Consider the following 28,000-nt stretch of genomic DNA (forward strand, 5'->3'; position numbering starts at 1 on the left):
GGAACAATTAGCTACCCTAACAAATACACATCCAACTGGTTTATTTTGCCTGGTATACATATGTGTGTGTGTGTGAGGGAGAGTATGGAGGTGGCTGCACCTACACACTCTCCCAATTCTTTGGCAGCTCGGCTTGATCACACTGAGAATGGATGCAGACCTGCCTCTCACCTCCTCGGGGCTGGAAACAGCAGATAACTAAGAAATGTCTCCACTGCACAAGTCTTTCCAAAATAGAACCGCTATCAGGAGAGCCTACGCACACACACGCGCGCGCGCACACACACACACACACACACTTGTCAGCTCGCAGCTTCATGCCCTGTGGCATGTTTTCCTCCTAAGGCAAGACCATCCCCAGAAAGTTTCCCAGCATTCCCTGGCTGTGGCATATTGAGTCGACCGAGTTTTCTCGGGAAAGCTGACCTAGATGCTGTTGCTTGTGCTGAGATAAGATCAGTCCTCCCTGCTGCACCACACATTGTGTTCTCATCAGCAGCACAATTCACTTGTATGTTGACTAAAAAAAATCACAGCGTGATTCATTTCGATACGCATGTATGGAGGATTTTTTTTGTTCAGGCCACACTCAGAAAAAGGAACTTGGACACCTATTTAACTTTTAACCTACTTATTCTTTAAATAAGACCCAGGCACTTGAAAGAGCACGACTGTTTCAGATCTCTGCGTTCAATAAACGACACCTGTTGGAGATAAACCTGGAAAATAACTCTCAAAAGACTAATTTGGATTCTTTCTAACAAGTGTAGATTCTTCATAGTTGTGGTAAAAGTTTGCTCCGCCAGATGGTTGAACAGCATGTTAAATGATTGGTAGTGAGCGTTCATCATCGACTCGCATGTTATGAAGGTCTGGGGTTAATTAAGCACAGCAGTCGGGTGTCGAGGCACAAGCGATCCATTCAGTTAAGCGCATAAGTAAATGTTTGATGGGGAACCCTCAAACGTGACGCTAAAACAGATTTATTAGAGTCGGATGTGCCTGGGATGTTTGTTACATGATTTGCCAATGTAATTTGCATAAACGACACAATTTCCCACTGGCCCTATTTGGCATGAAAGTCTGTGAAATCTGGACTGTTTACCTACTTTTATCATAACAGAGGAAATCTGTAGTTCTGTCTGGCTGATTGACATTTCATCACCGAGTTTGAAAGCCCTGCTGCAGCAGTTGTTCGGCAGTCGACCACATTCATGTGAAAATCACAGACGGTATGTTTGAACTGCCGCATTTGATTGCTGCTCTCGCTGCCTGCAGGTCTCCGTTAGCGATGAAGCCGTAGGCTTAAAATGACTGATTACAGTGATAAAGATTAATTTAAACACGCAGAGTGTTTGACTGGCGCACTGTATCCCCACTCTCCCCGAGCTGAAGGTCAACCACCACCGTATTCAGAGTCTGAATAGAGCAGTTGCATATAAGATATAAGTGAGATGAATCAACATTTAATTAATGTGGCACTTCACACATGGAAATAAGTAAACCAGACACTGCATAATGTGGCATTCACTGAAGATCTGATCCAGGAAGAAGGCTCAGAATCCTAATTTCCAGCGAGGGTCTATAGAGATCCATCCAGCAGTGTAATGCTGCTCACTGGAGATAATAACTGAAATTTTCTGCACTCAGCCTTTTCTTTTTCAGTGTTTCAGAAGAACAGCACCGTTTCATATATGGGCCACATTCCGTTCTAATTTTAGAGCCAGCTGTGGGATAATAAGAAAAGAACTGAGGTTGACCCATGGTCCTTATTGTTGGTTTTGCCAGTTTAAGACTAAAACTGAATTCTGGATCAGAACTGTCTTTTTGCGTAATATCAGCAATAGATTCCAACTATAACAAACGTCAATATCACGAGCCGTCGTGGAAATTCTCCCTCCTCCACATCAGCACCAGTCAGTTTCTAACTAAAAGCCATTTCATAAATACTTTCTGTATGCCAGGATAGCCTTGAACCACCCAGCCTTTTCAGTTCCACCTCTCTTTTCATGCTTCACACCACCGGCCACCGCAGAGTGGAAGCCGCATGCAGCGTGTTGATGTTTTGCAGTGAGGGTCAGTCCTCCCCTGCAAGCGTGTTTATAGAAATTAGTCCGAGGCCAGAAGGTTAGTGTTGTTTTAGTAGGGAGTCGAGCTGCCGCCCTCTGCATTACAAGTGTGTGAGTAAGAAAACCACTCGGCCACAAGGAGGCTGATTTTTACAGGCTCATTCGTCCCAGCGGGTGCATGAAGCTGATTGATGAATGAGTTTGGTGTGTGTGTGTGTGTGTGTGTGTGTGTGTGTGTGTGTGTGTGTGTGTGTGTGTGTGTGTGTGTGTGTGTGTGTGTGTGTGTGTGTGTGTGTGTGTGTGTGTGTGTGTGTGTGTGTGTGTGTGTGTGTGTGTGTGTGTGTGTGTGTGTGTGTGTGTGTGGACGAGAGACTTCATCAGACTTTACTGACCTTGTCGATATTTTCTTTTGTGTACATCTGTCTACTATGTGTGGGCTGCTGTGTTTTTTCTGTGCATTGTCAACTCTAATCCCTCATCCTGCGTTTGGCCAGAGAGCAGGTGGTGTAAACATGTAACATGCCGCTCAGCCTGCCCGGCTCCACGGGGCACAGCAGCACTTCCCCACAGCAGGTGTGTACATATGGGTGTGTGTGTAGGCGAAAACACTAACCATGTGTCAGTGACTTTAGTGTGTGCCTTCTTAGCCTGCGAGTCTCAATCCCCTCCACCTGTCACAGAGGGCGGAGCACAAAGGGGAGGATGACGGGGCGCAGAACAGATGCTGTCTGCCGAGCCAGTCGAACCGACTGGAATGCACAGCGTGCCCCCCCCCTTGCACGTGTGTGCAAAGGCGATATCGCCTCCAAGCCGCGCACCGTGCTTGTGCCCGTGCACATATTCAGATCAGAGCTCTCAGATCATTCACACTTTGATGCTGCGGCCCTGCGCTTTCTTCAGCGCCGAACCAAAGAGTGACAGAGGGAGACAGCGAGACACCAGTGTGACAGCGAGCGGCTGCGGGGAGAGTCGACACAGTGAGAGCGTGATGGGATGAATGTGTGTGTTTGTGGCTCTGCCCTTCATCACTTCTCTATCTTTCTGTATGTCTGTGGGATGGAGGCAAATCTCCAAAAGAAATACCACGCGGGGATGTCAGAGAGCGGCCAAAGCCGTGTAAGAACTCCACCAACAGTCGGGATTCAACCAGCTTCCCGGGCCCGGTTTCTAAAAGCTCACATTTCTCATCCACAGCCCTGACAGGTCAATCTCCCAAGCTACTCTGCAGGAATATTTTTAGGACTCAGTGCATTAGGAGATACTTCAGATCCTCTTTTGGACAGTCCATTTACGATGATAGGTGGAGCTTACCTTCCTCTCATTACCTTCTTTTTTTTTCATGTTATGCAGCATTTACTGTAAACAGGAAGGCTTGACGGGATAACTGAGCTATAGACTCACCGTGTCCAGAAGGAAATTAAATAATTGAAAAAAAGGAATCAATTGGTACAAAATCAAACTGATCCTGGTTGAGGTTTGTAGACATATGAGAAAAGATTAAGGGACTAAAACGTAAAACGTTTCTCACCCTCACTGCTTCTGTTTTCACTCAGTCCATTACCCTTTCTCTGTCTACTCCTTGACAATCCTTCATAAAACTCTCACTTCATCGCTCTAATTATATTTTCCTTTCAAACTTCCCATTGTATGCCTCTGTTCCCCCTTCATCCTGCTCTTTCTCTATCCTCTTCTCCTCTTTATCTTCTATCCCGTGGTACAATCGCAACGCCATTACCTGCTCCTTTAACCCTTCTTATCAGCCCTAAAAGCCTGCAGCTTTTGGGATTGCTTATTGCATCATACCTTACCACTCCAGAAAAGGTTTTATGCTTTGTGCAGATTATTGCACCACATTTAAAATGGATAAAACGTGGGATCCTTTCTGAAATGTTTGATTTTCAAAGAAAATTTGGGTGACAATTGCACATGAAAACGTCTGCGAATTATCCCGGCATGTGAAGCAATCACGTTACACTGAACGCAGTAAGACTTGGTTTAGTTCAGAGGCCACATCCATCACATCCAAAAATGTCATAGTTAATCAATTTTATTTACACATATTGCAATATCATCCAACTGGTGGGATTGCACGCTGCCACAATCTGTCCTTGGTTCACAGGGTGTGCGAGGGTTGCATGTGATACATGCACGTGGGGTGGATGCGTGTGCATATCACATTTAGACAGAAACCGGACAGCAGTAGACTTTGGTTAATAAGTTGTTCGGAAAGTCCTCAGGGAATCATTTACAAATTTTGCAGTCAAAGTAGGGAGCACGTGTTTGATAATTGAGTAACTTTCTTTTTTGGTTTTTTTTTTTTTTCAAGAAAACAACATAAAACAATGATAGAATAATAAAAGTACTAATATTTGTTATGTCCTGAGGACAGTTTCTTTTATTAGATAGTAAATATAATTATGACAATGTGTTTTTTTTTTTTCCATAGGGCGCTGAACTTATTAAATTCTCATTCCAGCTGCAAACGCCCTCATGTCTTCCTCTGATCGACGGCGGTCAGACCATCAACAAAAATGATAAAAGCGTTAGAGATGATCGGAGCCCAGCGCAAACAGGTAACATGAATCAAAATAAACACCTACAAACCCGGAACAAAGTTCCTGGATATTGTGCGGAAGTTACTTAAAAATGAGCTTATTTCCATTACCACTGTCAGGAGAAATGCTGGAAATAATATATTTCCATTGTGACAAACTTCCTGTTTACTTTCATAGCAGTGTCTCATTATCCTTAAACTCCCTTAGTCCTCCTCAAGTTGAAATATGTCCGACTGTAAGTGACATTAACATCCACAGTAGCTGTGATGACTGTGCAGCCCTAAAGAAATGATTGGTGGTTTAGTTCAACTGTTTTGTTGCTTCGTGTCATATGTGCACCAACATGTAACTTCAGGTTAACCTGATGAGTAGAAGCAGTCGTCCAACTCGTCCACACAGTGCCAACAGTTTAGCTGTGGTGTAAAACATAAAACACATTTTAGTTCAGGAGCCACATACATAACTTATTTCATCTTGAGTGGGCCTGGCTGCTACACTAGTGGCATAGTAACCTATAAATTTAAACTTGAAATGGTTCTGTTGTTCTTGTTGTTGTTGTGAGTATAGCTGACGAAAACATTTACATCTTTGTTAACTGAAACATTTACTACAGAAAAATGACTGCAATCTCAACATGAAACCAATTTTTACGATACATTCTGCAAAATACAGTGAAAAATCCCCCCAAATTCTCCTATCACTGTTTTCTTATACATGTTTCTACCAACTCACCCTGGCTGCATGACTTTCAGGCCAATGCTAGTTTTCTAGCAGCAAAGCAGCTGCATGTCATGGCAGCATCACCGATATCTCAGCTTAGGTGAAGAAATGTGTTTAAAGGAATCATGTTATACCGCTTTTTAACACTTTCACATGGGCCTCGTTTGTCTAAAAACATTATATTCAAAGTTTATTGCCCCAAATCCAGCTATTCCTTGACTTTCCACCATTTGAATATTGGATCATATGAGCTGCATTCAGAATCTGCTGTGTCTGTGTGAGCTGGACTGGCTCCGCCCACACATGCCCATATTGGGAAGAGGAGGAAGTTTTTCCTCTCGTGGTCCCATGTGCCAGAGCAGAGCTGCCTAATTGTGGGAAGGTCAAAGGGAGGGCCTACCTCGATTGTGATTGGCTAAACCACCGATGACACTATAAAGGGCTTGATTTCTGATTCGCTGGTTGGAGCAACACACTTTTTAAAAATTGAAACAAGCCAGGGAGAGAGAGGACAGACTTTCTTCACTTCTGGGGCGTCATTCTCTGGTATAGAGATGTTGGAAAAACCATTAGAAAGTCAATTTTACATAATATGGTCCCTTTAGAAACTCATTGTTTTCTTTGAAATGTTTACTATTTGCTTGGTGGTTTAGCAGGCCGGATTGGAGCCTTTTGCGTGCTGGGTTTGGTCCACCGGACTTATGTTTGGCACTCCTTAGCTGATCTTCCACAGCGAGAACAGTGCAAGATTAAATCAATGCAACAGTTATTTCTTTTCATAACATGGTCATTACCTTCACAACCTTCCAACAAACTACCTAGAAATTGTCATAGAGCAACAATTTTAAAGAATTTACACTGGCTGAGTCAGTGGGTTAAATATACAATATACTGCATATCTTTGATTTGAGCATTTCCTTTGACTATTTTGTTTTCTGCAATCGTTCCATTTCACAGGCCAGACTGTTAATCTGCAGTGCCTCACACTCCTTCCAGCATTCACCCCGTGTGTGTCCACATCTTCAGTGCAAATGTCTTGTGACTTTGTAGCATGTTGCTCAATTGAATTCTGTCGAGGAGACTCGATGAAGCCACAGAGCTGCACAGATCCGGCCACCTTTTCTGTACAAGATTGGTTGTTGTTACTGTACATGGACACGTTTTAACACACTCCACCCAGGTGTGCTGTGTGCATGCGTGTTGATGTGGGCTACCGCTGTGTTTTTGCAGCCAGGGTTACAAAGGTTATGGAACTAATTTCAGGCGTCTGTGATACTAGGGTATGCTGTGTGTGTATCATTCACACAGCGACCGCCTTGGCTCGGTCTGATGTCCGCCCCCCCCCCCCCTGGACAAATTCCAACATGCCCTTATTTTCTCTCTCTGCTCCATCTTACTTTTCTCTACTGTAAATATTTGTCTTTGCCTTTTACCCTTGTGTTCCATTCATCCATTGTACAATCTCTGGAAAGAATCTCTATATTTGGTATTTTATTCCTCTGGTATTTGTTCAATTGCTTTTTTTTTTTTTTTTTTTTTTTTTGCCTTTACTTTTTATGTGATGAAATTCATTACTTAAAAGTGCAATAACAACTACTTGTTAACATTTAAACTGTCTGAAATGGCTAATGGATGACTGGGAGGTTAAAATGTAAACGAAAATGGATCCAATACCTACAAATCGCTGGCTCAGATCCATGAAAACAATGGTATGGTATGCACACTTGGGTGGGGAAGTTAACAGAGTCGTGTCCTACACTGCAATATGTTGTCATATATTAGTTTGACTTTAAATTTGTATTTTTAACCTTACAAACACTCAAAACTGATTTTTTTTTCCCAATTTGCTCCGGTTCACCTTGAGAAGAGGCAGTATGTCACAGCGAGCAGATGGACAGGAAATGGGGTGAGAGAAACTCCAGGACACGCCTGTGGAAATGCATGTGCGTCCGTGAGAGGTGAAATTGTGTTAGAGCGGAAATCTTGTTAAATACTGAGCTGCTTTCAAGGCTTCCTTTTATTGTTGATCCTCTTTCAAAGCATGTCCTGAGAACTTTCTTGGCTCTGCAGCACATAAACTGTTCTTCATCTGGCAGAAATTGCATGTTGCTCATTCAAAACATGCTTGATCACTTCTGCACTGGAACAACACTCATCGATTCTGAATATAGTGTTTCACAGCTACGATTTGTGAGATGACATTGAGCGTTATTATTTCTCGGAGAACCCAGAGTGTAAAAGAATGGACCCCATTTGACTGCTGACAGGAGTCCTCAAAATTGTACTTTTGCTTCACTGAGATCCAAGAAAACCTCAGAGATTCGTCTTCGGAGAGGGCATTTAATTTGACAGCCAGGTCCTGCTGGGGCAGAGGTGCGGTACAACACTCCACCAACACTGCGTTCGCCTCTGGGGTTGCACAAACTGGGCAGTCAGCGCAGCACAGAGTCACGCTTCTCTGGGTCCTAAGATAGAGAAATTGTTCTCCTGGTTTCTCTCTGTCTCATTTTCTCTTCTCATTATTTCATTTTTTTCCCCCTCACACTCTCCATTATACAGCTTTCCTCACAGTCTCGCTCGTTGTCGCTCTGCCTTTCTCCCATCTGGCCGATCCGGCTAAGGTCAATACAAACTACTCCGCTGTAGCACCACAACACAGGAATCTCATGAATAGCAATGCATCAAACTGGCAGGCCCCTTGACATTTTGAAAGTGTGTGTTAAACCGAAATTCATATCAATATTCCGATTGTTATGTAAAGAGGATCAAGCCTGTGAACGATTGCCCGCCATTCCACTCCAATCTTTTAAAAACAATCATACTTTCAGTTGAAATAATATTTGGGGCTGGAAATTGAAACATTCGAATGTTCATTTTTTCCCCCTTATCTCAGTGGAATGACCATGGAGCCTGCTTCATGGAACTTCTCATGTGACTCGCTATCACTGTCAAGAAAAAGCCCTGCGTCTTTATCAGAAACAAGGTGTATCGTTAGGCTTTGCGTGGCATTGGATGGTGTTACTTTCACAGTAGACAGCCTGTTCGTCTGCTTTTCCAACCGAGGTCAAAGTCTGGCTCTATCTCAGGCCAGTCTGAGTGTATTCACATGAATCTTGTCTCTTTCATTAGAGCTCGAGTGTGTGTGTGTGTGCGTGTGTGTGTTTCCACTTTGAGAAAGACTTGAGAGTTTTGAAGCCATTCCAGGTTCACAAAATGACTCTGCCTCGCATTTCTTTCCCTTTTCTTTCTCACTCTTCATTGCTTTCTCTTGTTGTCTCTCTGTAAATTTCCCACTTAACCCTCTTCATGCCTCCACCTACCAATCCGTGTCCCCTTTCTCCCTGTCTACTCAGCTGGTGGGCCAGCCAGGAGGCACTGCGTGCATTTGAGGAGCATAATCTGTCCTTTTTCCCCCTTTCCCATTTCCATTTCAATCCGCCGTTCACAGCTGGAGCCAAGGCGCTCTGCATGTAGATGAGCAAGAGTTGACTTTTGCTGGAACGTACATTCAAACAAGAGCTGTGCAACTGAAACAAAATGGAGAAGACGAAAGGATTTTGTCGTGAAACAAACAGTCGATGACAAGAAAATCATTTGGCCGGCGCCTTATTCGCCATTCAGCTGCACACAAGCTCACGGAGGTAGATGAAATGTTTTTGCGGGTCCTGGCCTCCTCCAAACAAGAGGAAAAACAAGACAAAAATGACAAGAAAACGCAGTCCGTCAATCAGACGACAGGTCATAGCTTCATCCAAGTGAAACTAAATGGAACAAAACAGTGCAACAGACTGGATCGGGGGTTGAAGTGAGTCGGATTGTCTGGACCCGTCAGGGTACAGGCTCATGCCCCAGTGACGGTTTCCTATGGATGTTCATCTAATGACGCTCGCATGCATAAAGGAAGAAATTCCTTTATAAGAAGGCAGTGACAGCTGGAGCACTTTGTATGAGTGGGCCACCAGCATCTGTAGTGGCTGCAGCACAGCAACTTCCAAACACCAGTATGTAATAGTGCTGCTATGTTTGTCCTCTCTTGGAGATCTGTGTTGTTCATTGTTTAGTTTTCTGTCTTTCTGTTTCTGTCTTTTGTTCCACACATTATTCTCAATTTCCAATAAAAGAATAACAAAACGATGATATAGTCACTTCTTTCGCGTGACTTTTTTAAAAATGTGTCGAGAAACAAAGGCTGCGATCGGCATGAAGCTTTTTTTTTTTTTTTTTTATCACTGAAATGAACAACATAGTTTGTGTTGCTCTTCTTGCAATTTTATCTTTATGTAAATTAGTCTTCTGTGACCTTGTGTGAGTTGAAAATGTGTTTGCAATTTAGCTCGGAGTGAAAACGGATAATTAAAATAAGGCCTTGTTTATTTTTTTTTATTTTTTTATTTTTTTCAAGATTTCAAAGAAAGTTCCGATTTAAAAAGTTCACCACAATTTATCATGACTAATTGAAGTCATACAGGATTACACACTGCTGACTCACTCTGGACATCCCAAATCAATAAACCAAACACTGAGATATAGAGTTTCGTGTGCTTCCTGCTTGTGTGCCTTCTGACTATAAACCGTATGATGCATAACGATGAGAGAGCTCTTCTGTTCATCTCTGCCCACAGTGAAGTGCCGCGTCACTCTTCTTCAGATCCGGACAGCGATGACAAATGAGCCTAAACGGCCCGTCTCATGCTGATGACATCACGCTTCTGTTCGGCAGAGCAAGTTCAGAGTGAGTCACACTTGCACTGACGAATGGTGAATTACAGCAAATAATCGACAAATTGTTCCGTGCCCACAGAACACAGTGCACTCACGTGACCTGCCAGCAGCGTCCATTATAAAGGGTACTGAGAAATGCACGCCCAGGAAAGATGAAGATGCACTGTAATTGATGTTATTGTTGTGGGGACGGGGCCCCTAATGCACTCGAGTGCTGTGTGGCCAGACACTCGAGTTTCAGTCGAAGCCCATTTATGGCAAAAACCATCTGCCGCCATTTGATTACAATAACAAATATTGATTTGAGCCGGCAACCTCAGCGGGAGAACTAATTCACTCATAAGACAGCAATGATGTGTGACAGAGCATGTTAACCACTTAATATGTCTGTTTAATGTTTAATGTCATTGTCTGTCCCGGGAATTTTGGGTTCTTTCTTGAAAATGTTTGTTGATATCATCAAAAACTCCAGCAGTATTCTTCTTGTTTCTGCATGTGTGTCCACCCTCCACACGCACACACCTACAGTATATATGCACGTGGCTGGCTCTCCTCGCTCCGTCACGGCACCGTGATTTACAACCTTGCTACCAGTCTCGTTCCCATTGGCAGGCCATCGCGGAGTTCCATTAAATCTTGTCATGCCAAGCGGTCTGCCCAGCCCAGCAAGCCAAGCTAGACAAACTGCAGAGTTGTCCAGAGGGGCCCCACCTGCTTGTAATCGCTCACTCTTGCTTTTTTTTTTTTTGACAGAGGCCTTTTGGCCTTTCTTCTTTCCTTTTCCGCTCGCTCTATCTCCTGCCTGGAGTTGATCTGCTGCAGTCTGAAACACATCAGCTTCTCCCTCTTTCCCCTTTCGGCACCTTCCAATCACTGAGCTGTGCTCACTTCACACTCTTTTTCTTCTACGAAGAGACACACACTAAGTATTTTACCAAGCATTGCCCATTAAAGTGTTCAAACAATTAACTAACTTACATGCTTCTTTTTCTTCACTTTTCTTAAATAAACTCTTTTTCTTCCAATTGACCCTCCACACCTGCCCTGTATTTCTTTTTTTTATTCCTTGAACCTCCAATCTTTGTCCCTCGTTCCCCTCAGCCCTCCTCCTCCCATTGCCCTCCCGTGGAGTCAAAGAAGTCTGTATTGATGGCGGGTTTTGGTCGTGGTGTGTGAGCGTGTGTCATGGTTCCTCAGCCCCCACTGCCCAGTCATTGTGGCTGTAATGCCATAATTACCCCCCCATTACGGGCGAGAGAGAGGGGAAGAGAGAGAGGCCGTTTCAAAAGGGAAGAGACAGGGGGGGAAGGAGGGGGCGGGTTCGATTTGATGAGAGATGAAGGAAGGGTTCCAGATTAGCTGGATGGAGAGACGAGTGAGAGGTGAAAAGCTTGTTTTTGACTTGAAGTGGGAAAAGATGAGCGAAAGACGTTTGAAGATTTAACGTGCTGCAATATTGATCAATCGGACTGGAGTCTTAAAGGTGGTGTCTGCACAGAGTCTGGGACGGCGTGTCTCGGGGGCGTTGGCCTGTTCTTTGCTTTCACCATATGCGTGGGGGGGTATTTTGGATGGGGGGGGGGGGGGGGGGGTGGCGGGAAATCAAGAAAGATGTAATGGTTCAGGCTTCATTGGTTGCACACAGATGGGTCCTTGCCTTGTGCTGCCACAGACCCAAGCATGCACACACAGATGGAAAACAAATCAGGCAGCACAACAGAGGCACAAAGACAAACATGGTTTGATCTTAGGCCCTCAAGACGGTGAGCTGCCTTGACAGTGATAGAAAATCCTTCTCACTGGGGTTTTTTTTTTCTTCACATTGAAACAAATCATATTCCACACTTTTCTTTTCTTTTTTTTTTTTTTACAAAATGTATTCATGTTTATTTATTAACTTCTTCGTCTTTCAGCGTTTTGCCATAACAGGGTTGCCACAACAGATTGTCTTTTTGAATTGTCCCCGTCTCCGTTAGTATGAAGCTTTTCTTTGAATTTCACGCCTGATGCTTTTTCCTTTTCGAGCTGGATAAATAGAAGGCATGTCTGAATTAAATGGTATTATTCCACCACGCGCCAAGAAAGCATCTAATTGTACATTTACACTGCAGCAGGAGACACTCTTAACCATACAGCCAATGCCATTCCATGTTATCTTAGGAAGCTAAGCAAAAAAAAGAAGAATAGAACTAGCAATACCTCTATTTTTTAAGAGCATTACCAGCAGCATCTTGTTTTTCTTCTGTAAAACTTCAAATCTTTGAATAACATTAGTCATGGGTCTTGAAAAAAAATGGCTGCATCTGAGGATGTGAAATGGAAAAAAAAACATCAACATAACCCCATTTCTAAATGGGTTCACTACATATCGCATTTGCTATGCAGGCATTTTCACGAGAACGCAACTAGAATAGTTTTTGTTGGCGTTACATCACTTTTGTGTACAGTTTGTGCAAATGACCTTGGATCACAGCACACGGCCGCCGTCTCAACATCTGATTATGGCGAGAAACCTCTATATTAGCAAATAAGCTTAAAATGCAAAACATGTTTGGCCAGTTAGTGGATAAATAAGCCTCGCAGTGTTTAATTGAGAAAGTACACAGAAGAAGGCTATTATTTCACTCGTCTGACATTGCTTTGGGAATCCCACCAGGACAGCCTAAATATGCAAATAAAAATATGCTCACACATATAAATACACCATTTAAGTTTGACAGAGGTGGTAACACTTTCATATTGCTATTGTAACCCCGGGGAGGACATGGAGAATTTTGCAATTGCCTGCAATTCATCCAGTGGCAAAGGATGATTAATATTCTACAAAATGGTTTATGTATTCATATTCAAAGCCTGAGGGCTGGAATGCAGAGACGACGCCAACGTCGACTTGGTGTAGGAACGATAAAGTCCATACAGCCCAGCAGGCATAGTGTGTGTGTGTGTGTGTGTGTGTGTGTGTGTGTGTGTGTGTGTGTGTGTGTGTGTGTGTGTGTGTGTGTGTGTGTGTGTTGTAAGCAACATAAAGTGCAATGCAGGGACTTTGAAGGCAGAGGCTGATTCCTAATTAATTTCCCTCTGAAAAGCCACATTTACACGGAATACAGAAAAAAACGTCTGAAGAAAAGCCAGCCGCAGTTCAAGAGTACAGAGTGAGCTAAATGAAAAAGACGCGCGCACACACACACGCACACACAGAGTTTTAGAAAAGACAAATTTGAATGATCTTTCTTTTAGAACTCTTGCAACTTAAAATGAAGTTCCTTTTTGCAGCATGTTGTACGTAAGCCTCGATTTCTAATTTTACATCACTTTGTGATTAGCAGGAACATGTTGTACAAATTAAAGAGCACCATAACAGTGAAAGTATTAACAAGATCAGCTTTAATGTCTTGTTCAGATATGGAATATTAAATTAAAACCCATTTCTCATTTTATTTCTATTGGATTAAAAATCACCTTTGAAGATAAACATCCGGATAAGGAAAGCATCTGCTATAGCTTAATAAATTGTGTTAATGATTATACTGATAATATAGGCTTCATGACCTTTGAAAGAACAAACTTTGTATTTAATTGAATTTCAATTATTTCCAGCTCCAACAAGCTGGAAATAACTGTATCATAAGCTCCCGCATTTGATCTTGTAAAGTGCTTTTCTATTAATAGTGGACTGTGAGCGTCTGACCGACTGCAGAGTGGAACATAAATCTCTTGTAGCATTGTAGACGAGACAACAAACAACAAAACCATTCATTAAAATCTCAGCGCCATTACCGTGCGACGAGTGGTCCCGTAAAATAGAGATTAAATCCTATAGGCCATCAAAGTACATTCACTGTTATACACTTATATATGTTCTGCATTAAAAGTGATCAAACTTTAATGAAAGAACGTTTCCAAATGTGATTTATGAGGGGACAAACCTTTGCTCTTGGTTGATTTTTGAAGGTGAAATCATGCAAAGGTGATTTTAAGTCGGTTATTTTCCCGGCTTGAACATATTTAGAAATACATATGCTGCATAATATTAATAAGACACATTTACAAAAACTGTTATTTGTGATGTGCTAAAAGTGATGTCTTTGTGGGCTTGATGCTATCATGGTGACACTGAATTAGTGACGGCTTTTGTGTCGGTCTACAGTCTGAATACATCAGTTTCAATTTTGCGTTTAGCGGCAACACTGAAAATTGTCCACACATCCCAGCTTAATTACTTTCTTTTGTCACATGAAATGTCCATTCACTTCATTCATGTTTCTGTTATTTGCTTCCATGTGAATATCTGCTTCTGCTAAAATAGAGACTCAATCCAAACAATAATGCCAGCCTGTATTAATATTATCTGTATTTGGCTTAGAGTGTCGGGAGGAGTTAAATAGATGAAATTAGCTGTAATACAAAACGATGATGATAGCAGATGAGACAGTTGCAGGTCGATGAAAAAACATCCTGAAGCTTCTAACCGGGAGCTGTATTATAATGCTTTTATTACTTATTGATCCAGAGAGCTATTGAAAAAAACCTTTATTTGTGAATTCTTTAGGAAGTCCAACAACAGCCATAATGCACTACTTAGCATAAAAGACAATGGCCTTGATTTACTCATATACTGCAAAAAAAAAATAAAAAAGCCTACTTGCACAGTCATGCGAACAAATTGCAAAGTAATTGCAAAATATCTTTCACTTTTAATGCAGTTTTACATGTGATTGACTAAGAATAATAAGTGACATCAATTACAGTTATTTCTATGTGCTTTTTGTGTGTATTAGACTCTGTTTACATGAGAACAATCTACTGGAAATGGCATTGCTTCTGTGTTCGTTTGCTTGCGTTGGCCATGGAAGAGTTGGATAGAACACTGAGGCCCCACAAACACAAAACTGAATGTGATACCATGTCGATGGACGTGTTTATGGAGGAAGTTATCCAACATCAAAGTGTTACAGCAAGTAAATCTGAATTTGACAGTTAAAATAAACCCGGAGATAATATTTCAAAAAAGTGAAAGGAGTGACAAAAGACTATCTTATTGTAAATCACATTGTGTATTGTGAATGACTCTTTTAGCATTAACTTCTGCCAGTACTTTGTATGATCTGGTAAATATGCCTGATAATCCATAAATGTGATGGTGCATTATCATAATGCTCATTTTTATTCGTGGAAACCTTTACTAGATCAGGGCCTATATGTGAGGTCTGTGATCTTTCACTTTATAGGATGAGTTTCCCTTTAAATGCAGAGTGATTGGCGGCCCTGCTTTACATGGATTTTGAATCGTAATTATTTGATGTGTTTAGTCCAGGCTGCCGGTTAGGTAAGTTCAATCATGCCCTAGTGTCACAATAAGGAATCCTGCTTCGAAACCACAAACACTGAAATGCATAAATCACATTTGTTTCGTCTCCCTTGCTCTTTGTTCTCGTAAAACCCGATTCTTGTAAACGAGGCTGCCGGCAGTTGACGAACACAGATGACCTTTATGATGCGGTGACCTGCTCTATAGGCACAGAGGCGGGTATGTGACTGCCATATTGTTCAGCACAGTTTCCTGTCACTCGGCCCGGTCCACAGTGAGCGTGACAGATTTCCCCTCCCACAGAGTTACTGTCAGAGTGGGTGGTATTGCGGCTGGCGCCGGGTCTGGCAGAATCCACGGTGATAGACACAAAACAGCATTAAAAGACATTGCTCCAGTGACTCTCGTCAGCAAAATACAGGCGCTCATCTGATCTTGTTATAACCAACCCTGTAGGCACAGCGCATTTGCACCAACACTCTGCTGTTGGGACCATTAATAATGATCCGGCCTATTAAAGCTATTCTTTCTATTGCAGGTAAACCATCAGACATCCATGGTATGTAAACCATTGGGAGAGTATAGCGATGATGATGGCGGGGTGAATCATTAGGAGTTGTTGTAGTTACTGCATTGTTGGGTCTATTGATCTTCAGAGCCAGTTGGCAGCAAGTGTAAGTTATATTCCCCAGTAATGCTGAATTCCCGTAGAGAGTGGCCTCATCAGCGTGCAAACTCTGCACCATGACTCATACTCCACTGGGTATCAATGCTTGGAAAATATGCAACCGTCTGAAGTCCAGCCAAAAAAGAAAAGCGACCGAGAGAAGAGAAGGGGAGAGGGTTGTAATAGAGATATAGAGAGAGATTAAAATGGACACAGACGAAGGTCACGTATAGAAATGAGACTAAAGAGGGTGAAACAAAGGGAGAGATCAAAGAGTCATGGGCGAAGTGAAAGATGGAGCTTCAGCACATCATTCAGTCTACTCCACAGTGTCGGGACATGAGAATTAATATAAGATTATAGCTACCTTCACTTTTTATCTTTGCTCCTCTCTTTTCTCCCTGCCTGTACTTTGCTATTATTCCCTGGGGCTATATGTTACCCATCCCCTGACTTTGGAATTAAAGTTCTCCCCTCCTCTTCCACTTCTAATCTGTTCTCTTCATTATTCTTTCATTACACATCTCTCTTCCCTTTGTAGTGCCTCCCTGTCTCTGTTCCTCTTTATCCTCTTGCTTTAGGCCAACGTGTCAAATATCCCCCCTGTCAGGTGGTGTAATTTTTGACATGGGTTGAGGATGGTAAATCACACAAAACAAGTAACAATAAAGTAGTCTCTCTGAAGTATGTTTTGAAAGTGTGACAATATTCATATGTGGATGTTTGGTGATTGTGTTTAAAAACGCTGTACTTGCAGGATTCTTGCATGTGACATTCATGTGTATTTATGCAAAAAGAAAAAGACAAAAAAGGGGGTAATGTGACAGCTCTATTGAAGACAAAAAAAATCATTCCACTCCATGTGATCATAACAGGGAAAAGCACTATATACAAATTTGTCAATTTTAAAAATGCTACCCCCTGTGGCCGTTAGGATACATTGCAACAGTGCTGGTCTGCTTGGCTGATACATTCGACAACCACTTTAGAGAGCGAAATTTTGTGCAGGTAGGATGAGTCCCTGAAGATCCCCTTTCAATTTCTTCTGATACCACAGTGAGGGTTTCTGTTTTTTTTTCCTCTGTACCTCTGAGTCTGAACAGCTACACCGTTGATTGGATTGCCATTATATTTAGTTCAGGCCAGAATTCCTCCCATGGGGTGAATTGTAATTTGATGATCCTTAAAGTGAAACGTTCTCAAGGTTTTTTGTGCAATGCGAAGTCGGACTCTTTTTGTCTCCTGGCAGATTGCAGTCTGACTTCATAGTTGGGAGAATTTTTTTTTTTTTAAAAAGCACAAGTCCACTAACGTAATCAGAGAGAAATCATAAACTATTGTTAAATGTGTTTGGCTGACTCCCTAAGCTTCCTATTTGGGGGGGGGGGGGAGAGTTCTACTCTGATGGGTTCACGCTGCTGCAATAAAATACATCTAGTTTTATAATCAATGTCATTGTGGTGTCCACACCTGTCCTCTTTTTATGGTTCTTAGGATTAAAGTGTATTTAACAACAGTTCTGATTTATTTCAAATGATTTAAATTCGTAATGATGGATACTGCCTTTTGGAATGCAGCTGCAATGCACCTCCAATTTTTCCAGATACCCTGCTTGAAAACGCTCTCGTTTTGGCCGTCCTACCATCTCCTTTGAAAAGATAATGTGTCACATCAGCTGCAGGAATATCATGACTTCAACCGTGATGCATTCTTCAGCGCTGCTGTGTAATGGAGAGGTACGAGTGTGTGGACACAGCTCTTTATCAGCCAACACACTTTGTTCCTGCTCACTGAATACGAACTGTGGATAGTACATTTGCCGATTAAACTAACCTAAAATTCCTTTGCTTAGTTACGGATATCAGTCGTTTGGCTTCTAGAGGAGCTGGACCGATGTTTTCTTCATGCTCGGAGAAACAAGCTGTGGTGGTTCAGGCATTAAAAGCTGAACCCGTTCTGGATCTCTCCCTTTTGAAAGTATTCTGGGCATGTCTGTCTGGAGGAGCAAACTGCAGGGATTAAATCCCACCTAGGTTGGGAACATAGCAAGGCCCTTGTAGCAAAGCTGGAGGACATGGTTGGGGGTCGGCAAACAAGTGTGATGTCTTGCTCCGTCTGCTGATGCTGTAACCGGCGTGACAAGAAGACTGATAAAATAGTTTGATGGATGAGCGCCTTCAAAATCCATCAACAAACAAAGCAGCATTAACACACACGGAGCAATTACCTTGATAAGAAGCTGCAAAATATGCACTGGTCCATATAGAAAATTGTGATCTATTCATGTCAGTTGCATGTAAGACCCCCCCCCCCCCCCCACAATGTGATTTTTAATTTTTTTTATTGATTTGGCTTGAAAACCATTCCTGTAAGACAGAAACACTTGAGCTGTGTTCAGCTAGTAAAGGTTTGTGTCTGAGTAGTGTGTCAGTTTGTACAAACAAAGAGTAATACCCTGTCATTTGTGTCGTGACGACCTCATTTTTACATTTTTACTTCAGTCTTCTGATGCGCCAGCTTCACTTCACATGTGCTGAAAAATTTGTAAAATACTTTACATTTACCCTTCTCTTGCGCCATTACTTCTGCTACTCTGTGTTATTCCTCTGTCCTCTCCTCTCCTCTCCTCTCCTCTCTCTGTCTGTCCTCTGCTGCAGCTCCATTAAGTAATGAGCCAGTACAGTAAATCACCGCTACTGTATGAAAGACTGAAAGCCTTACTTGCCTCGTGCTTCGCTATATCAGCATTCTCCTCAGCTCCGCAGCATGATAAAGGTCTTACGTAAGGCCCTGCCAGTGTTGTACAGCAATATGTCCCTCAGCACGGGGTAGAGGATTGTTAGTGGATCTCGTGTCCCTGCTGCATTGAGAGATGATTATGAGTGGGTCGATATCAGGGATGAACGGCTGTATCGAAGTTAGATGCTTGGTAGGAAGACTTATGGGCCTCCCGCTATCACATCCAGGAAATAGATGGAGCGAAAAGAAGGAAAGACGTCGACAGAATGAACGGGTGTGAGGGTAAAACTGACTGCCTCGGTCCCATCAAACTCTTACTAACCTCTGTAAAGTCCTGCCAGTGTCCTCTTTAATGTGCAGAACAGCTGTGTGTGTGCATTCCAGGCAGCTCGGCTATCAGATCCCGTCTGCCGGGGCGACTGCCCTGTGAATATGTCGAGGTAAAGCAGGTTGCAAGTATCACATCTCCTGTTCGAACAAGGCTGAGAAAATATTAACCAGCTGTTTTGGGCTAACTATGTCTGGAATGTGTGTCGTTCGGTGCAACTGCTCCACAAGGGACGATTACCTGCAGGGTGCGTCCATTATTCTGCCCAGCTCCGTGATCGTTCAGACTCCAGCAGAAGAACAAACGGCAGGGGGGTGGATGTTTGTGTTATGCACTTGGGTCTGGGTATACTAAGCCACCTCATAGTGGGCTTATAGTGGTATATGTTGTCCATCTCAAGGCTTATGGGATTTGCCATGAGTCAACTTCGTCGGTCAAACAATAGCCTGTCTAAGTAACACTTGAATTGTGGTATTGTGAATAAGCCACTTAGACTCCCCCTGATAAGTGTATATCTGAACAGCAAACAGCTAACTGGACTGCACCATGCCCTGTAAATACCCAAACAGATTCAGAAGAGATTATAAGTCTAAGAATGAATGGTATGCCTCTCATTGACAGACAGCTTTAGAAATGCCCCTCCGGTTGCCTTGAAAATGAAAATCATTATTTAAGACACATGCAAGTTGAGAAGGGCGAAGCCTGGGCAGGAAATTTGTCTGTGGGACGAAGTGGCTTCAGAGAGTTGATTATTGTTTTTCTTTATCCAATTAGTTTTTGGGTGTGATTGAGCCCCCGACATGATCCTTACTACCAGGGAAGATTCATTTTATCAGCATGTACTTGACTGGTTGGGGATAATTTCCTCTGTCTACAAAACTGTGCTGTCTCCTGTTTCCCACCTAATCAAGCTTTAATGGTTTAACAACCTATTTTATCGAGGCCATTTTGATATATTAATGGTGTTTGATGTTTTACTACCCTCATACATTACAAGTGGACTTTAACTGTAATGTGTTTTTAATAATCTGGCGCAAAAAGAAAACAAGATCAGGACATGAATCTCTTCAGCAGGGAATTTATGGAGCAAAGGGGCTTCAGAGAGCTGATTTTCACCCTTTCAATTAGTTTATGGATGTGATCAAGACCTCTGGGTGATGATTACTAACCTGGCAGATTAATTTACTTGCATGAAGTAGCCTAGTTGGAGATAATTCCTTCTATCCACCCTGCAGTTGCATAATTGTGTCGCCCGCAATTTTCCACTTAATCAACCCATTTTAATAAGGCAATTTTGATGTATTAATGAGTAATTTTTTTTCCTTCTTTGCCATCTTATTACCTCCTTTTATTTTCAAAGTCAAATACATACTTCTAAGATGTTAATAGTAACATGTTTATAATATATATATATAGAGAGAGAGATTTTTTTTTTTTTTTAATAGTCTTGTGGATAGTTGGTGGTGAAAACTGCTTTGGCTCATCTTTCTGGGAAAGTTAAGTTATTTTTGTCTGAAAGGATAGTCTTTCTGGAGATGCTGTGAGTCAGTGTGCCTCATGATAAAATCACTTTTAACTTCCTCTAAAGAAATCATGCGGGCCCCAGTAGACCTACCGAGATTAGTCAAGCAGGTCTTTTCAGAGAGAGAGAGAGAGAGAGAGAGAGAGAGAGAGAGAGAGAGAGAGAGAGAGAGAGGAGAGAGAGAGAGAGAGAGGAGGGGGGTATATTGGGGGAAAGAGGGGTCACCTTTTGTGCAAATATATCAACCAAGTAGACTGCCACCAGCATCAGATTTCTGTGTATGTGTGTGTAAGAGAGAGAGAGAGAGAGAGAGAGAGAGGAGAGAGAGAGAGAGAGAGAGAGAGAGAGAGAGAGAGAGAGAGAGAGAGAGAGAGAGAGAAGAGAGAGAGAGAGAGAGAGAGAGAGAGAGAGAGAGAGAGAGAGAGAGAGAGAGAGAGAGAGAGAGAGACACTCCTTCTAGAGAGAGAGAGCGAGAGAGAGAGAGAGAGAGAGAGGTCCGGAAAGCTTTGGAGCATTGAAAGAAGAAAAAGACTTGCTGCTGTGCCACATTTCCACACCCTACAACCACAAACAAAGTGAATACTTTTCCTCCGAGAAGTTAGAAGAGCGGACATGGACGGGATAACATTTGGACGCGCGTCGCTCCTGTGCACCTTGCTCCTCTGGGCATTTCAAGGTAAACCTCCTGCAGACTTTCTGCCTCATTTTAAGAAAAATAAATAAATAAATAAAAAGACAAGAACGACCCTTCGTTGTAACTTTGTCACGCTTTTGACGCGGCTGCTTTGCTTTCTGTGCCTTCGAGGGTTGGAAATTGAGACTTTCTTCTTGTGCGGACTTTCTCAGGTCCGCCACTTTAACCACAAGCGCGAGCACGCTGCGGTCCAATGACCGCGTCCCGAGCAGTAACCTATTTATCCAAATATAGTGCAATGAGGCGCGTGTTCGCTGTTTTAAGGTTTGTTTTGAGCAACCAAACCAAGAAAAAAAAAAAAAAAAAAAGAAAGAAAAAATAAAAAATCAACCAAAACCGTGTTTTATCCTGGACTCGTAGCAGAAAAGCTTGTTAGTTTTATGTGATTGTGTGTCGATGTAACCACTTATCTGCGCTGTCGGGATGTTTGAAGCTTTTATCTTTGCAGGTTACATGTGCGTAAAGTATCTATGCCGCACTTTTCTAGCACTCAGGATTGCGACAATCTGGATTCATTTGCAACACAAGTGTGTTTTATCTCCAGAAAAAACAAAGTCTACATCTCAAACATTCGCCCTTTTATTGCGTATGTAAAAGCTGTTTTGAGCGCAGAAATAGCAACCGTGGGCTGTAAAGAGAATCTTCCAGATCCTGGTATCGGCTTCACTGAGGCTCTTCCCCTGTAGTGAGAAGTCATGAGCTTTCATTGTGAAGACCATGTTGCTGGTCTCATCCAAGCTGCTGTGCCGCAGTCTTCCAGCTCTTTGATGTCTGATCTGCGGGATTTATGTCTCCTTAAGTTGGCAGTGCGCCTCACCCTCAGCACCCCTGGGTGCTGCCAGAGAAAGAGCGAGAAGGAGACTAAGTCTATTTAAATGCAAGCCTACTAAGGCCTGGGGCTATTTAATCTTTGTTAAGGAAAAGTTTGTTAAAAAAGTGACCAAACCCCAGTGTAAGATGAGACGCTGGGGCACTTTTTCAAGGTTGTTGACCTCAGTGTGGACTTCTTGATGTTGGTCAGTCTTTAAAGTTTTACTGATTTGTTGTTGTCAGCCCCCCCCCCCCCCCCCCCCCAGTCATTGATAAAGCCTGGTCATAAGGAGTTAACTCAAATATCTGGGCAGGTTAGGGGAAAGGGCAGGGCTGAATGCCAGGGACTCCCCACTTTATCAACTCCTACCACCTTTCCTCTTACTGTACTCCCTTCAGCAGTCCTCCTTTACTCTCAACTTTTTTTATGCTGATCCAAATGGTCAAACTTTTTTATTCCATTATTAGTTTTTTTTTTCTTTCTTTTTACTGCCACTTGATTGCCTGCATTTTCCCTTGCACCTTCCGTTCTGTCTGGCTTTGGAGACAGTCGTTGTGCTTCGCTGTTTGTTTTCGCCTTCATGGAGCCTTTTAAAAGGTACCTGCACTAAAAAGTGCCTCGTAATTGATGGATGCAGTGTAGTGTATCACGCATCACACAGCTGTGGTGCATTGATTTAAAGGCTTGGTTCCAGGTGCCGAGTTCATTGCTGCCCAACACCGTCCCACGCCCTGGAAATTCTGATTTGAAGTCTGAGTGAAGAATGTTTTGTGTCTTTAAAGTAAAAAAAGAAAGTTTGACATATTTCTTGTTTTTTTTAGCTTTGTTCTGTCTAAAAAATAGGAAGCTTTCGAGTCACACTTACATTGTCAGAATTTCTGGTCACACATGTGTGGCTTCCAGCTATGTCAGCATATATATATAAAAAAAAAGAATAAAAGTGTTTTCACAGAGAAAACCCAAATGTGTGTTTTCTCCTGCTTGTGTTAGTGGGACTTTTCTGTCAATTAAAAAAAAAAAAAAAAGACAAATTGAAAATCCCAATAAACAGCTATTGCAAACAGCTTATTACAACCATCAGTTAAATGTTATGGTGACTCCGCCTAGTAGTGGCAGTGATAGTTTTTGTGGGCCGATTGGATGAAGCGAGTTATGTATTTGCATAAAAGTATCTGGGCAGAGGAGATCAAGTGGACCAAGTTACGGTATATAAACTCTGTTATTACACTTTCTGCATCATCATTGAGTTCAGTCAAGCTTAAAACACAATTCCTCATACACTACATACTGTGATGCAAAACTATTCAATGAAACGAATGGATATTTCCACACGGTAATAGCCATATATGTATTTCCTTAAATTGTATTCATATATGCATTTACTATGGAATACAAGATGTCACATCCGTGTTTATTGCAGGTATTTTAAACAAGCAACAGTCTCACAGTCCTTATGATTGCCTTAGTCTCTTTTATATCTTTGATCTTTTTCAGGTTTCGGAGGGAAAAAGAACAAAGCGATGATAATGTAAAAAGAAAAAAGAAGAGTTGAATGGTCAAATGAGTTTAAGCTAAACTGTAGCGACTCCAAAGTGGTCAGGAACAAGTGGAAAGAATCGGTGTGACAAGCATCAGCTGAGTTCAAGGTGTGAGCCTCTAACATGTAGCGTCAGCTTCTTTGTCTAACACCGCCTTAATTCCCACAGTCATTTCCTCACTTTTAATTTCTGTACCCCCTGCCAGCGTAGCATCCAAAGTGCACCCCCTACAGCCATGTGTAATTATTATGGTATTAGGCCAGAAAAAGAGCCATTTAGCCGTGAGGAGGTAAAATCCAGAGATCTTCTATTACAGCTGTATTGGTGCTCTTGTTTTAAATCTCACTGCAACCAGACACCCGCGTACATTCTCAAATCCAAGAGTATTTATAGGCAGGAAGGGACATACATTCGCTGATCTATTAGTATGTGCACTCACCCAAAGGAAAATGCATACACAACTATACTATAATAAATTCTGGTGTTACGCAACACTGGAAATCTTATAGCTGTGAATTGAGTGACGGGACTAATCCTAGTTGCTCCAAGAGAGCAAATACAGGGCTGTCCCCTTGTTATTTAGGTCCCCGAAGGAGTGGGCCTTGGAATGGAGGCTGTAATTATTGTGTTTGTGGGTACGTGTGTCTGTGTGACAGTGACCGAGTAAATTACCTTGAAGGAATGAGTGGCATTCCTGTGGACTCGCTGGAGCTTGCCTCGTAATGTGTGTTTTCTGTTTGTCATCACCTCAAATTCTATGGAAAGGGGCTTCCTTTTGCACTTTAACCCCCCCCTCCTCGACCAGATTTCACAGGCAGTAATCCACATACAAACAAGCAGGCACAATGCGCTTTTCATCTCGCCATCTAGGGGTAGTATTATAGGTGAAAGGCTGGAGTCTGTGCCCTGCCAGGTTGCGTTCTTATGGTTCAGCTTAGCTGAACAACCACTGGGCTCTAATTAAACACTGGTCTGTTAGAGTAAAAGCCACAATAAGGTTGGTTTGCTCTCAAATTCCATTTAGTAAGCCCTGATCTCTGAGAGAAAGGGGATTTCAGAAGGCCCAGTAGTGTTTATTATTTGCTGTGAATAACACATTAAACTACATCACAACACTTCGATATGGCACTGATGTTGGCTGGTGCGCTGGCAGTCAGCCCTGGTAGACAATTGTGCATCAACAGATGGGGCACTATGTGCACGTGGTTAATCCTGGTGAAGTCAGTTGGTAAGAATGATGTGATTCACAGCGCCGATGGAAAAGTTTATCCCCCTACTCTTTCAATCTTATATCCCCTCATGAGCTTCAAAAGAGCTGCAGCCAAAGCTGTGATTACCCACGCACTCCAACCTTCACAGGTTCTCATACATAAACAAAATGTGTCTCTCGCCAGATTACCTGTATCTTTGTTCCCATCTCCAGCCCGATCATCCTGTCTCTGATTCCTCATCTCATTATCCGGCTCGCTATGTTATGGTGTCTTGCTTTTACTATACTTTCCCTGTTTAGTTTTTTTTCCCCTAAACAGTAGTGGTGTAGCTTAGTTTATCTTATGCCCAATTGTTTTTGTGGATTTGCTTGCTGTGATTTAACATGTTGTCTTTGCCTGTGTGTGTGTGTGTGTCAACCACTGAGCTTTTGTGAACAGCTCACTTTTAATGACCCTGCATAGCATCAGGAAGATTGCCTGCTGTGTTTTAATGGGAGAGGTCACTGTTTGCTTTTACACCCATCCCCAGGGCCCTTTTCTGAAACAATAGATTTATGGCTGCTATTGATGATTTTAAAATAAGAATGATCATACTCCCCCACTTGTCACCTCCGTGTTTCTCATTTTCCAAAGCATGTATTCCACTATGGTGTCTGCCTGTGCCACTGTTTGGATTTGAATCCTTCTCCGGAGTGGTTTCGTAGGTCTGATAAAGTATCTCACATTCCTAGGAATACAAAAGAATCCTATTAAAAGTTGTTATGGTTTGGCCTGTTTCTTTGAGGCTGTGCTCTCTCCATTAGTGGGAGTTGTTGGGAGGTGAGGAAGGAAGCTGAGGAAGGGATGGACACAGATATATCGAGGGATAGGATGAAAGATGACTACAGCGGACTATTGTGCTGCCACCGTGTAGAGATGTTGTTCTCGTCTCCTGGGAGGAAACTGATGGTGATGTGTAATTTAAAATGCAGCCTTGAAAGGAGGCTCTCCGGATCTCTGTATGTGTCCTTGTTTGCATCTCTGTATATGTGATGGCAAATTGGGGTGGGGAGGGTTGCAATTCAGGGATGGAGCAAAATTGAAAATTCTCTGGGCTCTTTCAGGAGACGAGGTTAAGTGCTGCCAATCCATTTAGCAGGAGAGTGCTTTAGCAAGATGCGGATAAGAACCTGTGCGCTCCAGTGTGTGTCGTGTAGGAATATACAAAGCAGCAGGATTGGCTAGCACTCTTTAGGCCATGCAGGGTACAAATCTGTGTCATGAAACTGAAAGGAAATATGATGTTTCATGACTACTGTGGAGAAGGGATTGACTATACTCCAGTTGTATCTTGTCCAGCTGCTTTAAATCAATCAAATCCTACAGAACAAAGGATAAAATGAACAAAAGTGATAAAGCCCGAGATAGCAGCAGTGAAGATCAGACAGGCGGACAACGTCTGGATTGAGGAATACCAATTAGAAATGGGAAATGACATAGAGAAGCCTGGATCTCGGGCCAAAAAGATCATATTCCTGGCATGAGACTAGAAATCCTAACCCCTGCGCCCCTCCAACCCTAAACCCTCCATCTGACTGTTGGCTGGTGGAGGGTCCTCCGGGAGCCACGCAAGCTGTTGCCTTTCAGACATCAACAGTTGCTTCAGCAGCAGTTGTTGAATGCACCCCTCCAAAAAAGCCCTGTCACCCCCCCCTTGTTTCTCTCACACACACTTGGGTTCCATTACCACCTCGTGTCTTTCCACACCACTGGGTTTGCTTGGTGTTGGGGACGGAGCGGGCAAAACTGTACAATCAGTGCTCTGACTGGACATCTGATTGAACTTGTTTGTTCCTCAGACCCTACATGTCTGACACTTGGATAAAGGCTTCTGCAAAATAAGCCAAAAAACTGTAATACTGTTAAGTGATGCTAGAATGCACCTCTGAGCCAGCAACAGTTTCAGAATTATGACAATGGAGCCTCAGACATTTCTTTTCCTCTACCTTATCTGTATCCCATAATGATAACCAAGAAATGAGGGTGACTTAAAGTTCACCAGGCTGTATGTTTACAAGTATGCATGTGAGCAAATTTGCTTAAATCACGACAAAGGCATCCGAAACCACGAGTAGTCCTCATTCTTTCAAACCGCACCTTGTGTCCAATCTATATTTTCCATCTGTCAGAACATTCCTTTGCCCCCCCAGACTTTAATCTAGTTAATGGTTAAACAGCAGTGGTTAACCTCCCCTGTGTGCCTGGTCACTGTTTGACAATGAGACCTTATTGCTTTAACTGGGCCAGGGGGACCTGGGAGACAGGAGTGGGAACATTAATCCTCCACGATGAGAAGGGAAAGGAAGAGTAGGAGGCAAAGGGAGGCATGTTGAGGTTTAACATTCAGAGGTGGTATTTGCATTAAAGTTTTCACTCACACTTTAGTGAATGCTTTATTTTTTGTGTTTTCTATGACTTCATGTCTGTGTGGGAAAAGGGGGCTGCCCTCGCTACCTGAGAATAAGTCCAGAGTATCATCTCTGAAACTGATCCAGTGTCAATTTTCAAGGCTTCTGAGTCATGCAGCTCGCCCGAGGGCATAACTCGTCTTTGTTTCAGAGAGGTTTTACTTACCAGAGCCCCACAGAAACAACGACCACTGAAGTTCCCTTTGCTCATCTCTGCCTGTGTGAACTTGACTTTGAAAAAGAGGAGTAGAGGGTTGAAGTTACCATGCGCTGACTGTTAATGTTGTCCTCAAGTCACATCCTGTTCTTAACTTTGGTGCAAGTTTCTTACAGTTACTTTTTTCTCTCCGGAATTTGTTTGACGACGTCTTCACCACACCCTGCTTTACACCCGTGTCTGTAAATCATCCCTTTTATCACTGCGTCTTTCTTCTCCACATCTCATGGGCTCATCTGTCTTTCTGTGTTCCTAACCTTGTCTGGCTCTCCATCCATCATCGGTCTATCGTCCATACCAGGGCTCGGTACATGCATTCTATGTCCTCCTGACCATGTGGCGTCTGCACATCACAATGACCTGGACAGAAACAGCCAATACAAACAGCGGGTCTCAAATTCCTGGTGGTTCTTTAGTCCCATTTTTGACTGACAGTAGAGATTCTACTTGCA

At 42.7% G+C, this 28,000-nt stretch overlaps 1 protein-coding gene across 1 annotated transcript in view; it reads left to right on the top strand.

The window, feature by feature from the left end:
- The first annotated feature begins 21,093 nt into the window (after positions 1-21,093).
- The window catches only part of bcam (basal cell adhesion molecule (Lutheran blood group)), a 54,888-nt gene continuing 47,981 nt past the window's right edge, over positions 21,094-28,000 (top strand). Inside the window, exon 1 of the mRNA XM_080472212.1 lies at positions 21,094-21,306. Coding sequence (XP_080328338.1) covers positions 21,243-21,306 — 64 coding nt within the window. The 5' untranslated portion in view covers positions 21,094-21,242. The remainder of the gene's footprint in view (positions 21,307-28,000) is intronic.

Source organism: Lipophrys pholis (genome assembly GCF_963383615.2).
Source record: "Lipophrys pholis genome assembly, chromosome: 9".
NCBI classification, from domain to species: Eukaryota; Metazoa; Chordata; class Actinopteri; order Blenniiformes; family Blenniidae; genus Lipophrys; species Lipophrys pholis.